The sequence below is a fragment of the Monodelphis domestica genome, chromosome 6, assembly GCF_027887165.1.
Source record: "Monodelphis domestica isolate mMonDom1 chromosome 6, mMonDom1.pri, whole genome shotgun sequence".
NCBI classification, from domain to species: Eukaryota; Metazoa; Chordata; class Mammalia; order Didelphimorphia; family Didelphidae; genus Monodelphis; species Monodelphis domestica.
Window position 1 is genome coordinate 286,922,247 of NC_077232.1, and position 15,809 is coordinate 286,938,055.

At 37.2% G+C, this 15,809-nt stretch overlaps 1 protein-coding gene across 3 annotated transcripts in view; it reads right to left on the minus strand.

Annotated features, from left to right (window-relative positions):
- The window catches only part of STPG2 (sperm tail PG-rich repeat containing 2), a 639,089-nt gene that overhangs the window by 501,171 nt on the left and 122,109 nt on the right, over positions 1-15,809 (minus strand). For all 3 annotated transcript variants that reach the window (XR_468392.3, XM_007495708.3, XM_056803311.1), the window contains exons 9-10: positions 11,778-11,941; positions 1,862-1,951 (exon numbers count right to left, since the gene is read on the minus strand). Coding sequence is in view for 2 of the 3 variants with exons in the window: in XM_007495708.3 (XP_007495770.2) it covers positions 1,862-1,951; positions 11,778-11,941 (254 nt within the window). In the remaining variant the exon portion in view is untranslated. The remainder of the gene's footprint in view (positions 1-1,861; positions 1,952-11,777; positions 11,942-15,809) is intronic.

The following is a 15,809-nucleotide window of genomic DNA, read 5'->3' on the forward strand; positions in this document are numbered from 1 at the left end:
TAATAGGTCTGGACTATCACAAAAAAAAAAAAACTGTCAGTGTGAGGACTATCTAAGAACTACCCTCAATGGATTGCTGAGAGTCTTGCATAGGACTCAGGAAGCCACTAAGGACTGTGCCACTTTGTTGAGGCACTCCCAGGTCTCCAGACTGATGACATTTACTCAGGAGAAAACCTGGAGGAGGTTTTTCAACAATTTTCCATGGAGTTGAGCATGCACTAAGTTCTTTTGGTGGGAGCTGGATCCTCGCTCAAGTTCATGTGCAAGGCAAAATTCCCAATTGGTCCTTTGATCTCCATATAGTGACTGTGAGATTTAAGAAGAGCTGAAGCACAAAACTTTGATATTCTGCCAGCTCTGCCCTGGTTTATCAGGAGGAGAGCAAAGGGATTCCTGTCCTCTCCCCAAGCCCTCAGCTATGATGGGCAGAGCTGGAGCACCAGGCAGTGTGCTTGCTATCTTCTTCCTTTGGGTTTCCTTCTTGGGAACAGGTCTGCAACCAAAGATCCTGTAAAATGAATATCCCCAGCCTTACCAGCTACCACTTGAGTGCCTGAGTTTCTATGTACCTTAATGTGGGGCAGTCAGTGCTGAGGGTCCATTGGGACTGTGATTCCTGTTTCAAGAAGGAGAAGCTGGCCCCAAAGGGAATTGTTGTGAGCCTGAAATCACTAACAAGATATACTTGGATGGTCAGGAAATGCGGACCTCACGAAGTACTCAGACATTACAAGTTGGAAGTAAAAGAGAAATATCTGTTTAGCAATCCCACAAAATGCCTTTACCTTTAACTTATAATACATGCATGTGCTAAGTAATTGTTTGGTTTCTATATTTATTCGTGTGTTTAATGAGTCCAATGTGTTTAAAACATTTCTTTTGTGGTGGAGAAAATAAATAATAACCCTGTGCCTGATGCCTCTTCTGTCTGAGTGGCCTTCCTCTCTTATCCTCTGTTCTCTCATTTTTAAAGAGACCTTAGAAGTGAGCCTAGAGTCAGGACGTAGCTAGCTGGAGGGAGTAAAGGCTTGATTCACCTCACTTTGGGATAGGTCATTTCCAGGTTGAACCCTAGACATGAGTTTAGAGCAGAAACCCCTTTAATAGAAGTCCTTCCTGAGTCAGTGTTTGATAATACTGACCTTATTTTATTTTTTACTGTTAAGTGTTGAGTCATGTGTAGTGATAATTAAAACTCCCGGGTAAAGGTAAATAGGAGTATAAATCTAGTCTCTCCAAAACCTAGAAACACAACCACTATTTCATAATCCTTCAGTTACATTGGAAGTTCGACGGTGCACTGTATCACAGTGTCTCCCGTTTCCCAAATTGTTTCAGCCAATCTTATCCGTAAAGTAAATGAATGGAATAGAAAACTAAAATTGTTGCTATTACTATAATTACTCAATGGTGGGTAGCTGGCTAAAAATAAATAATTATACAGGCAAAAATGTTCACTTTTTAAAGTTTCACATTAAAAGGGATATAAAAATACTAAAAACTACTGGAATAATGATACATGAAAAAAATTGAAGAAATTCAGCAAAGGGTGATTTGAATTGTATTTTAAGTCTTCCCATTCTTATACAAGTTCAATTCTCCTTTTGTCTCAGGAACATATTTCATGGAAATAAGAGGAGATTCCTTTTATTACATATGATACCCTCACAGAGCATATAATAATTTCATATTGGACATTAGGAAAATGGACAGTTCTGTATCATCTTAAAGAAATGCAAATGTCAAAGAAACCAGCAGACTCAAAGAAAGGCCTGAAATAATGGCCCTAAATATGTGTACCGTCTTGTCTCAACCTCTTGTATTACAAAAAGATTCAACTTTCAAAGAATTATCTTACCACTGTTATTTTATGTTTTCTTTCTACTTTTGACATGAAGGTAGCTGATTCCTTACACCTCCTCAGTGAATCTTGAGGCACTGATATAATCTGTCAATGACAAAGAATATATTAAAATTAGTTTAAATAAACTATAAAAATATCAGTTGTAATCAGGGCACATTTGGCATATATTATCAATGTTGTATTATTAGGCAGAAAAGTATAAAAATAGACACAAAGAAAACAAATACTTTTTGGAGGCAAATGACTCTGCCACTGAGTCCATGAACTGTAAATGAAGGAGATTAGAAGACATTATCTCCAAATTCCCTCAAACTCTACATAACTGGAAACTTTTAAAATTATGGATACAAAGGAAAGTCAAAGTACATTTCCCTTGACAAATTGAATCACTTGGCATATAGTGTTTAAGAGAATTAGAGATTCATTGTACTCTAGCATTAATTTGATTTTCATTCACATTATATATTTATCTCAGATATAAATAATATTAACAATTAGCTAATCAGATAAAGATTTAGTCATAAAAACAAATACAAGAAGTAAATATGTGATGATAAAAAGAATCTAGCTTGCTTCCATCTGGGGTGACTTGACATGAACTTATCTATGTTAATTCATTTTAAATAGCATAGTTTTAATGTGGGACATTTTAATGTGCTAAATAGTCTATCACCACCTTACTGGATAGGAAGCCTGAGACCTGAGAAGGTCAGAAAAGGGTGGCCAGAGTCTAGATGAGGAGGATTGACAGCGCCAAGGTTGTAGGAGTCCCATAAAGTGGGGTTAATGGATGCTATTGAACCCATGTCTACTGTGGTATAATACTAACTCAGGTAGTGTCAGACAGGTAATAACCAAGGTCAAAAGCTGACAGCAAAGCATTTTGAAAAGAGAGGAGGGCCAGGAAAGTCAAGATCAAGAAACAGAGCAGGGCCCTAGAATGAGCAACAAGGCAAACATGCACAATAACACAACAGGAATGCAGAGATCAGTCGTTAACTCAGATTGTGTGACTGAGGGAGATTGTTTTCCAAGCCTTCACTTAGGCTTCCTTTCCCTTAGCCCCTTTCCTCCATTTCTTGATGTTGCCAGACACCTATGCAAGTCCTAATGCCATCTTCCTTCTTAAAAGATGTACCCCGAGAAAGTATCAAATAATCACAGAATTTCAGAGTTGGGGAGGGGGGAGACAACTTATGGTCAATTAATCTAACCCACAACCAAAAAAAAAAAGGAATCCTCTTACAATTCACCAAACAAGTGGTTGTCTAGCCTTTGTTTGAAAAATTCCAGTATGGGGTAATCTGCTCTCCATTTTTGAATATTTCTATTAAAGAATTTTTTCACATTAACCTTAATTTTGCATCTTTTTGACCTACTTCTGTCATCTAGATCAAATTAGGAAAAGTCTAATAAAACTCCAACATTAGAAGCAGTTAAATGAAACAGTGGATAGAGTGTCTGACCAAAATTTAAGAAACCTAGAGTCGGAATCTCACTTCAGACATTTAAAGCTGTGTGACCCCAGCAAGCCACTTAACTTCTCTCGGATGAGTTTCCTCATTAATAAAATAGAGATAATAATAGCTGCCTAAAAGATTTTTTGGAAAGGTCAGATAAAATAATCCTTGTACAGCACTTTGTACATTTTAAATTGCTATACACAGGCTAGTTATTATTTAACATGACAGCTTTTCATATATTTGAAGACCTCATTTATATCCCCTGAAGACTTCCCTTCCGTAGACTAAACATCTCTAGTTCTTCAATCTTGAAGCCGAGGTCCTCCATCTTCCTCTTTTGAAAATTCTCTAGCATATCAATGACCGTCTTCAAATACGACATCCAGAACTGAACCCACAACTTCACATGGAATGTCGCAAGGAATCACCCAGGCTTAGGGAGCGTACTCCCCTATTTAGTCCTGGACACTTGATCTCCTGCGTGTAGTCCAAGGTCATGCTGGTTTTCTTGGCAGGCATACTAATGCTGCTAACTGTAAACCTTAAAATTCCTTAGACTTATAAATGTTGGAAATTTCACCTGAAATTTCCAACATTTATAAGTCTAAGGAATTTTAAGGTTTACATAACTCAGACTGAAATTGCAGTCCACTAAAACCTCCAAATCTTTTTTCATATAAACTTCAGGCTAATAATGTTTTCCCACACCTAACTGTAGGATTTTCCATAGATCCCTTTTAAATTTCATCTTATTGAGATCAGTTGAGTGCTGCATCCTGTCCAAAAAAAAAAAATGTATCCTGATTCTTTTATCCATGGTGTTAGGTAATCCACAAGCATTTATTCAGTACCTACTATGTGCTAAGTACAGTGCTAACTAAAAACAAACTAGCCCGGGAGATGGCATTTGTAACCCAGATCATACTCAGTTAATATAGAATATATGGAAGATAACCTAAGGGAGGTGGTGCTGGCCTAGGAAATGCCTTCTGCAGGAGATGGCACTTGCCTTGGGCATTAAAGGAAGTCAGGGATTCTAAGCTAGAAGATAAATAAAGCATTCAGTAAGTGCTCACTGCGTGCCAGGAAGAGTGTTAAGTGCTGGGGATACAAATATAAGCAAGTAAGAACTGCCTCTGACTAACATATAGAGGCAAGTTGGGGGTTCTTGGTGATGGTTTGGGGCTAATGCCCAGGAGGCATTCATGCAGGCTTGGTTCTGAGCAGCATCTGGCAGAAAGGTCAGTTCACAGAGACTATGGCCGTTCCAGGGGAAGTCCAAGGCACAGGTGGGAAGGAGTTAAGAATAATCAGGTCACGGTAGCTGTGGCATGGCTTGACGTAGGAGGGAGAGCACCATTTCAGAGATAGGGAATAGCCAGAGGGAGAGTGGCAGTTTCAAGGGACAGCAAGAAGTCCAATACAACTGAATCAAAAAGTGCCCAGAAGGGTATTAAAAAAAAGGTTACATTATGAAGTGTTTTAGATGCCAAACAAAGAACTTTACATTTGATCCAGGGGGGTGACTGTAAAAGTTAAATTTAGTCTCTACTGATAAAAGTATTATATTTTATGAGGTTTATTAAAGATTATTAGACATCAAGGATACAAATTAATAAGCCACGTGCCTAGGGCTGATTAGCCCATTCACAGCCTAATGACTACATGTTGCCATGTTTCAATGAGGAAGAGAGCGAAATACGTGTTGCAGCCAGTTTAAATACAAATTGTGATCTGAATCTCAGGTGAGATCATAGGGAATTCTGGGAAGTGTCAAAGACTTCTGGGGATTGATGTCTGGGGTTCAAATCTCCATTTTTACACTACAAGGAACCTCTAGAGTTTATTGAACATGGGGTGATGAGGTCAGATCTAGACGTTAGAAAAATCATTCTGGAAGCAGGGTTAAAGATAGATTAGAATGTGGAGAAACAAGGTAAGGAAATTAAATAGAAGACTATTGCAATAGTCCAGTCATGAGGTGATGAGGGTCTGAAATATATAGAGAGGGCTAAGTGAGAGAAGAGAAGGAGTCACATGTGAGAAATAGTTCAGAAAAGCAATTGATGAGATTAGGTAATAATTGGATTGGATATATGGGGTGAACAAGATAGAAAAGTCACGTATGACACCAAGCTTTTAATTCTGCATGAATGGAAGGATAGTGATCCCCTCAAATGTAACAGGAAATTTTTTACCTTTCATTTTTTTTATTTTTTAAAATTTTATTTAATTGATTCAGAAAAAATTTTCCATGGTTACATGATTCATGTTCTTTCCCTCCCCTCCTCCAACCCCCCTCCTGTAGCCATCACACAATTCCACTGAGTTTTACATGTGTTCTTGATCAAGACCTATTTCCATATTATTGATATTTGCACTAGGGTGACCGGAAAATTTAAAAGAATGTGTGGAAGGAGGGATAGTGAGTTCTGCTTTGGGTGGGTTGAGGCTGACATGACTATGAGATATCCAGTTTGATATGGGACCCTAGAGCCTGTGACTCCAAAATGACCACTTTCTACTGTAACACATTCTAGTGTCTCCTACAAACCAATAGCTCCTTTCTCCAAACTATGCAATTTTGTTTTTCTGGCATGGGTTCTCAGGAGTTATAGAGGGAAGGAAAAGCGGGATGCGAACTAGGCTGAGAAACCAAGTGTTCTATCACTATTCAGATAGATGGGTTTACATGTTGAATTATTTCTCTGGGATCAGGATATGAAAGGGTGGGCCACAGATACCAAACAATTCCTCAATTGTCCCCTCAGCTTTGGGTAACCCAAAGTGATTTTTCTTAAGTAAGCCACCAAGCTAGAAAAAGGAAAGACGAATGCACAAATGAGGAAATTCTTGGAGTCTTTAGAACTGGCCCCAGCAACACGGACTAGAATCGCACCGACTTTACAAAAGTAGAATTTTATCCTTCATGTGAAGATATTATATCTCCAAAACTCAACTGGTCTGTTAAATTATCATTTTCAACTTTGGCAAATACAGTTGTCCCTCACAGGATTTGGGGGGGTTTGTTGTTGTTGTTGTTGAATATATCTAGTTCTGTATCATGGAGTTACACTTATCACAGCACACTACTGGTTGATGGAATGAAAGCAACAAACCATACTGCTGTGTTCTATATCCTGGGCACTGATTGGCTCCGTGACTGTCGGTTAATAAGAGTGTGGAAAAGGTTTATAGGAGAAGTGGGAAGGGTTTGTAAAGCCTTAAAATAGACATCAATAATAAAATAATTGTACTTTGCAGATTTTCACCTATGATGTTTCCAAAGGTAAAACAAGACTGTTCAAACTATTCTGATAATGACCCTGTGATTCCCATTGATAGAATTACACCAAAGAAGATGTTATCATTCAGTTTAACAATATTATTGATATAGTGTTGATAAATGGGGTTCATGGACATTGGAAATAATGTAGAGTCACTGAATAATATCTGTGGTTTTTTTTATATTACATACCTATTCTCATCTTTTGCTTTAATTCAAACCACTAAACACTGTCCCTGAACATCAACAACATTGACATACGTGTCTGGGAATGAGGGTAGCAGCCAGAAAATGTCATTGCTACAGATCTTGCCTCTCTATATCTGCTGTGGTTGAAAACCCAACAGGTTACACATCCTTATAGTCGGGATATTGATTCTTTTAATTAAACACCTCTTGCATGATTTATCATACAATCTAGCCATAACAATTAACTGCTTAAAATACATAATGTGTGATTAGAATTTTTGGATAGCACATGAATTCTGAATAGATAACCTTCCTATGCCATTCCAAAAATTATTTCACCACCAATATTCTCATTACTCACAATTCAGAATTCTTTATCTTCATCTTACCTCTTATAGATACTACATATATGTATATATATTAAAAGGGTAGTTACAACCCCCACCTCCATTCTATTCTTAACAATACAAAGTCATTCACCTTTCAAATAAATGGCTTATGTTTGAAATTGCCTCTATTCAGATCATAAGCACTAAGAATCCTTTCATTGGTACTTTTTCCTAATATTCTTTATAACTGGTGATTCTAAAGCAGAAAAAGTCATCTCTTTTGAAGCTTTTTTATGTGAAAAACTACAAATCTAGACAATCTTAGCCTGAATAATTTGTATGGTGTTCATTTAGTAGTTAGATTTTAATATATATCTCTTGAAGCATCAAAATAACTTATCTTTGCAATATTTCTATTGACACTATTATTTTCATGTGCATGATGTAGTCTGGGGAATTCATGAAGCATTTTTAACTTTTAATGTGTTGATAGGACATCTTTCACTTTTATTTTGTAGTTTAGAAAATTTTATGTAAATTGGCATACTGATAAAAGTTATAACCATAGTTATATAGATATTAATCTTCAGTCATTATTATGTGTATATGGAAAATACAAGATAGTTATAGTAAAGAGTAATGCTTTTTTTTATTTCCTATTCCTTCATATTTTAGTGATTTTTTTTTTAGCTAGATGGCAGGCTACTCAAAATAATGAACCATTAGCATATAACTGCATTAAAGTGGCCAGGCACTTTTGGAATTACATTTCCCAGAGGAATCACAGTGAGATGTACCTATTCTCTCTGTTTAAAAATGACCGAAACTAGAGAATTGTAGTGCAATGAAGACTAGTAAGGCTCAAGTGCTACTTAAGATATATATTCCTGTGACCTAGAAAGGGTTATAAAAGGTTAAAGAGTCAGGCAAAGTCTGAAGGTTAATTTAAAAGCAATCTGAATTATCTGAAGAAATGTTACTGGATAGGATTATTTTTTCTTATTTTTAGTATATTCATAATAAATTGGTAAAGAAAATAACAATGGATAAATGACATCTTTAGATGACAGAAAACCAGAGGAAAGGAAATAAAGATATTAGGACTTAGGGATGATGATAGAAGGTCCTGGTTCAAATCACACTTCCTAGCTATACAAGCCTGGTCAAGTCACTTAACTCCAGTTGCCTAAATAGTTAGAATAGATTCTAAGAAAGTAAAGGTTTTTAAAAAAAGGAAAAATATAGAAGAGAACAAAAACATTTAAATGGAAAACAAATTTCTTGGGAAATAATTTGAAAAAATTAGTAGTAAGCAGTGATATCTAAAGAATATTAAAAGAAATAGCATAAATTGGAGATGTTCTACAATATACAGTCTCAAAGAATTGTATGCAATAATAACATATCCTAGTGGAGAGTTATGCTGGTTGAGTGACTAGCAATATTGTATTTTGGGGCAAAGAATGCAGAGGACTTTTTCCAGGGTTTGTTTGTTTTTTAAGGAAAAGATAAGAGAACAACAGAAGAGATCAGAAGACCAAAGTTTTTATTTGATTGGAAAGCTATTTCCATATGTTTACTTTTTGAACATCTCCTTACGGCTTATTTCTAGATAATAGCAAAATAAACTCTTGAATACTCAAATGAATCTATAATTTTGCTAAAGTAGTTGTTCTCCCAAATAATGAGGATCAAAATGCATATCTATCATGTGAGATTCCTGTTCATGTCCTACATCAAAGGGAGCCTACCCGCAGTTCCCCTGGAAACTGCCCCCACATTCTCTAGATACTGCAGGGCCATCACAGGAAAAGGCAGGTCCTTTGTTATCCCCTACTCTTACCACAGGAAGAAACTCATCCTTTTTTCTTATCATCCACTTCTTCAATGACATCCTTTCCTCTGGAACTCTTTGCTATTCCTTGCTATTGTCTGCAGCCTGTTTATAAACCAACGTGCACCTCTTTATTGCCCTCTGTGTGACCCTCATTGGTGCCTTAGAAAACCAGGACTACAGCACCACTGGTAAAATAGTGGCTTTCTTGCCGTTCCTTACATAGGACACTCCATCTTCCATTCTCTGCCTAGGCCCTTGGCTGTCTCCAAGCTTTTTGAATACATGCTTCCTCCCCCACTCAGGCTAGCAGAATCCCTTATATCTTTGAGATGAAGCCTTTTCTGATCTCAGTGGCTCATGCCCACTTACCAAAATTATCTTGCATTTATTTTGGGAGGTTTGTTCCCATATACACTGGTGAGGGAGAGGAGATGGTACCCACACCCTACTTCAATTAATGGAATCAGTGTATGGAAAAGGATTTCTCTCCCTACTCTTGTTACATATTTCCCAGACAGTAATTACAACTGATTCTAAAAGAAGATAGAACCACGCTACCCAAGATTTTTTTTAAATCTATACATTAACAATAAATAATTTTAATATTAAGGGTTTCCACTTAAGGGTCCTACACCTAAACCCAATTAATCCCACCTAACTATGACAGTCAGTGGTATTAAACTCACGGGCTTGACTGAAGACCTAGTGAGGCAGTGGGGCTAGGTCTAGAGTCAGAAGACATGAGTTCAGACCCAGGCTGACACAAGCTGGACAAGTCACTTAACCTCTGTCTGCCCCATCTTCCCAGCTGTAAAATGAGGAGAATAATGGCGCTCACCTCACAGATTGTAGCGAGGATCAAATGAGATAGCTATAAAGTGAATAAAAATGCCTGGTCCAAGGTAGACACTTCATAGATGGTGGTCCTTTCCCTTCCCCTCTCCTATGGCAATTTCTCTGCCTGAATACTCCCTCTGAATCAAGCCAGAAGTGGGAGGTAAGGACTCTGACCGGTCACATGAAATAGAGGAGGATAAGGATCCATGTAATCAGGCTAGGCTAAAATTACCAACTCAGTTGTGGTCTCAGAACCCAAGACCAGAGAGAAACAACACATGGATCCCAACAGAAATGATAAATCCAGTTAGAGTGAGGCTTCTCCTCCACTCCCCAAGCCCCTCTCCAGGTCCCTCAGGCAAAGAATCTGGGCAAACAAAGAGGCTAACAGGACCTCGCTATTCATCCTCAAAAGGTTGGTCCTTGCAACTCCCTCTGTACGGTTGTGCTTCTCATGAACTTGGCTGCCAGCAAACCTGTTGACTGTCCCTACTATGGCCTCCCACTCACAAGGTCCAACACCTCCAACATGTGTGTGTTGGGTTTGCGGACAGAGGAAGGAGCCAGAAGACTACTCTTCATTCACTTCTAGTCCGTCACCAGAGTGGTGCACCATCCTATGGCTTCTTTTTATGCTTTTGTTTTCCCCTGTCTTTTCTGTTGTTGTTTTTTTCACCAGCAATTCTGTCAACATTGTCTATGCCAGACTCCTTGCATCCTTGAGGTGGACCTGTCCAGTAATGACCCATTAAATAGAGAAAATCCTCTAGTGAATTTTCAGCCCCTTTGCAGCCATGAGGAAGAATAGGTGCTATATAAGACTATGTGCCAATAAAAAGAAACACTATGTGCTAGTTTCTCCTAAGAGACTACAACGGAGAATGAGCTAGTTTTTGTTTATTGTCTTCCTCCCCAAAAAGACACGGATGCTATCTATAAGATTTGATTGTTTCAAGGACTGAAATTTGAACTATTGATGTGGATTCCTGGTCATCTAAGGCATAGAAGGGTCATTCCAGGAGTCAGCACCCCTGAGACTTGGAGAGGAGGCCTTGTGGTCATTCGATTCATCCTAGACATCTGACCACATACACTACTGACAATATACATCTACTTATGGAGACGTAGGGGAGATGATAGCTACCTAAACATGGCCTATATCCTTAATGAATATCTTTCAAAAGTGCTATATCTTTATTGAATGTATTTCCAAAGCTATTGTTAAATAAATTTCTTTATATAAATGTAGACTACAATATGAGTGGACAGCTAGGTGGCACAGTAGATAAAGTATCAGGCCTGGAATCAGAAAGATTCATCACCTAAATTCAAAACTGGCCTCAGACACTTACTGTGAGACTCTGAGCAAGTCACTTAACTCTGCTTCAGATGCTCATCTGTTAAATGAATTGGATAAGGAAATGGCAAACCACTCCAGTATCTTTGCCAAGAAAGACCCAAATGGCGGGAGAGGGGAGTTGGACAGTGGATTGAGAACCAGGCCTGGAGTCAGGAGATCCTAGGTTCAAATCTGGCCTCAGACACTTCCCAGCTGTATGACCCTGGGCAAGTCACTTGACCCCCATTGCTTTGCCTTTAGTACTCTTCTTCCTTGGAACCAATACAGAGTAAGGGTTTTTAAAAAAAAGGGAAAAAAAGACCCAAATGGGGTCATGAAGACTCAGATATCACTGAACAATAATAACCAAAAAATGGTTTGAGGAAAACCTAATAAGCCACATGTGACTGAAAAACAAAAGACTGTTAGCATATTAATTCATTCTAATTCAAAATCTAAGCCACCAAATAAATACATAATAAAATACAATTGATACATTCAGTTTATATTCCTAAAACATGTTCCTTATGCTCCAAAGGGCTTTAAAATTAACAAAACTGACAACTTAATAGACCAATGGATTGCAAAATATTGTTTTGCCTCTTTTAAACAATAATAACCTAAAATTACCTGATAATCAGCTGGCCCAGGAAATGGAAAGTCTTCTTCTTTAATAGCAAAGAATTTTCGAGGAGCAGAAGATCCAAATGCACTTTTATTTCTTCTCTGCATTATCTGATTTTCTAAATTCTCAATTGGAGAACTTCCTTTTAAAATATTATACCACCCAGGACCTAAAAAGATATAACAAATGTTCAAGCTATAACATATTTCCATTGCGTTTTTTAGAAATTAGTATTGATATGAAAAGATACATTTAAATAAAAATTTATTCAATTAGAAATGCTACCTATATTCCAGACACACATAGGCACACATGCCTTGACAAGTATAGCTATCATTTCTGTATGTAATTATTAGTGTCAATCAGAAATCAACTGTTTTTGTGATATTTCCCAGTGGTCCTAAAATTCACACTTCAGAAGTCTCCCGTGCCCCCAGGGTCTCCTCCTACTGATCACACAGTTCCTCCTAAGACATACATTTAAAGGCAGTACCCAACCCTGCCCAATGTCTCATAGATTTCTTCACCATGCCCCAGAGAATAGCTATCACCTAAAGCTAATGCTATCTGAATAAAAAGTAGGATGTCAATTATTCATCAGATTTAGAACAATTTGGGAAACCTAACTAATAAATTCAATACTTTCTCAAATGTACTGAATTTTAATATAATAAATATATCTATATAATATAAATGTGATATGTTTATATTATTTACATTGAATAAATAAAACATAAAAATAAATTTAATAAATATAAATTAATATAATTAATATAATAAAATGAACCAATAACAATGAAATTTATTTTTTACCTTGTTCCTGATTTTGGAACAACAAGACCGAGAATATCAAGGGAACTAATGAAAAAAAAATATGAATGACAGTGGCAGTGCCAGATCTTAAAACTGTGCTATATCAAAACTGTACTATATCAAAACAGTAGTCATCAAAACAATTGAACAGACTAGGGGTAAAAGACCTCAGCAATCTAGTGTTCGGTAAACCCAAAGATCTCAGCTTTTGGGATAAGAATTCACAATTTGACAAAAACTGCTGGGAAAATTGGAAAACAGTATGGCCAAAATTTGGTTTAGATCAATATCTCACACCCTATACCATGATAAGTTCAAAATGGGCATATAACTTAAACATAAAGAGTGATGATATAAGTATATTGGGTGAATGTAAGATAGTTTAACTGTCTATGGAGAAGGGAAGAATTTAAGACCAAGCAAGAGATAGAGAGCATTACAAGATGTAAAATGAATAATTTTTATTATATTAAATTAATAAATTTTTGTATAAACAAAACCAATGCACCCAAGATTAGATGGGAAACAAAAACGGGGGTGGGGGGATATCTTATGACAAATTTCTCTGATACAGGTCTAGTTTCTCAAATATATAAAGAACTAAGTCAAATTTATAAGAAACTAAGTCATTCTCCAATTGGCAAATGGTGAAGGGATATGAATAGGTAGTTTTCAGATGAAGAAATCAAAACCATCAATAATCACATGAAAAAATGTTCTAAATCTCTCTTGATTAGAGAAATGCAAATAAAAACAGCTCTGAGGTATCACCGCTCACCTAGCAGATTGGCTAAAATTGTCATTTTAAAATGTAATAAAAGTAATAAATGTTGGAATGTAATAAAAGTAATGAATGCTGGAGAGGATATGGCAAAGTTGGGACATTAATGCATTGCTGGTGGAGCTGTGAACTGATCCAACCATTCTGGAAGTCAATTTGGAACTATGTCCAAAGGGCATACCTTTTGTTCCAGAAATACCACTACTGGGTCTGTATCCCAAATAGATTTTTTTTAATTGGTAATTTTTGTACTTTTTGTAGTGGCAAAGAATTGGAAACCAAAAGGACATCCCTCAATTGGGTAATGGCTGAACAAATTGTGGTGATGGAATATTATCATGCTACTGCATAGGGAAACCTTTTCCAAATTTGAGTGCCCAGAGAGGAAAGTCAAGCTGTCTTTGAACCCCATCCCGCTCCCCCATTAGGGGAAAGAGCTGAGGGAAGAAGTGCTTGTTTTGGGTGGCTGGAAATTAAAAAAAATGAATTTAGGTGCTGGGAAGAGGGCAACCCAGCAGCTCTCCAGTGCCAGCTCTACACATGTTCCTTGTCTTGACCTGTGCTGTGCTATAAGGAATGATGAACAGATGATTTCAGAAAGAGCTGGAGAAACCTACATGAACTGATGCAGTGAAGTGAGAACATTATACACAGTAACAGGAACACTGTAGGACAATCAAATGTAACTGACTTCTCTACTAGCAGCAGTGCTAAGACCCAGGACAATTCCAAGGGACTTATGAGAAAGAATGCTATCTACATTCAGAGGAAGAACTGTGGGAGTAGAAAGGCAGAGGAAAACATGATTTATCCCTTGTTTATTTGGGTTTATGATTTGGGGTTTGGGCTTTATAAGACTATTCTCTTACAAAAAATGAATAATATGGAAATGGGTTTTGAGCAATAATACATGTATAACCCAGAGGAATTGCTTGTCAGCACCAGGATTGGGAAGGGAAGAGGGGAGGGAGAAAACATGAATCATGTAACCTTGGAAAGCTTATGTGTAAAATTTAACTTACAATGCTATATTATTCAGAAAACAAAAAGAGGTAAAAGACCATTATGGTATAACACGCCATTTATCTTTGAGTTATGAGGCTCACGCAAATCAAGACAGGAAAAGAAGCTTACCATTATTTATGTCAACCCTAAAACAAATCAGGAATAGTCCAGTCAAATTTAAATAATATGTATCCTTCAAGGAGCAGCTCAGTCCATCTGCTGCTGACATCATAGCTAATATCCAGAGGATGAGGAAGGTTAATGTGTAGAGACAGGGAAGAGAGATGGTGAGGACGAGGCACAAAGGAAAAGAAGAATTAAAGGCTACCACTCTACTTGCTGCTGGGGCATAGATTTGAGCTGGCTGTCAGTCCTGCTTGGGCATTGTGTGCCCCTAACTGTTTCTCCTCAACAACAGCCCATGAGTTCCTGCTGCACTTGTTTTATAAACAAGCACATTTGCTGCTCTACTTGTCTTTAGTTCAGGATACAAAAGGTCGCTTCTGAGAAATGAATCAGTACCAAATGGACTTGTGAGATACTGGAATCCCACCTACACTCTCAGTTATTGGTGAAAAACCAAGAGGAAAGAAGATCAAGGCAACAGGAAAGAAGAGATCAATGGCCATGACGACCCCAAGTCTGGGAGTTTATAGTCAACCAGAAGAAGTTGAAGCTATGGTGTAATGTGAAGGGATGAGATAGCTCACTCCTCTCCCACAAAGACTCGGGGAATAAGAAATCAGAACCTGGTAAGAAACTGCTAAATGCCTAGGCGAGGTGGCCAGGAATTATCAGAATTTGATAATTTCCTCCATTGCTATATGTTGGAAACTGTCTTGTGGACACCATCTATTCCTACTGCAGAGCCCAGTAGGAAAATGCAAACTTCTCAGACCTCTCAAATCCAAAAGGCAAAGCAGAAATAGAAAAAAAAAATCTATCAGTCACTATAAAGAAATGCCAAAATGAAAATTCTCAGGAACATTAAAGACAAAATCCTGAGATTTCAGGTTAAAAAAAAATATTACAAGCAGTCAAAAAGAAAGAATTCAAGTATCGAGGAGTCATAGTAAGGATTACATATGATTTAGCAGCTGCCATTATAAATGAGTGGAAAGCTTGGAAAACAATATACTGGAAGGCAAAGAATGGCTTACTGCCAAAAATAATTTACTCAACAAAACTGAGTATAATCCTATAAGATTAAAATGAACCTTTAATAAATAATTTCTAGGTATTTCATATGGGAAGGCCACAGCTACCTAGAACCTTAAGGCACAAATACAGCAGTCAAAAGAAAAATTAAAAATTAAACACAATTGAACAATCATAAAGGAATAAATAAGAAAAAACTGCTTATATCCTAAAACCATAAATGCACTGATGTGAAAGATGACTCCAACGATTCTTTCTTTGGAGGAAGATAGCATTCCCC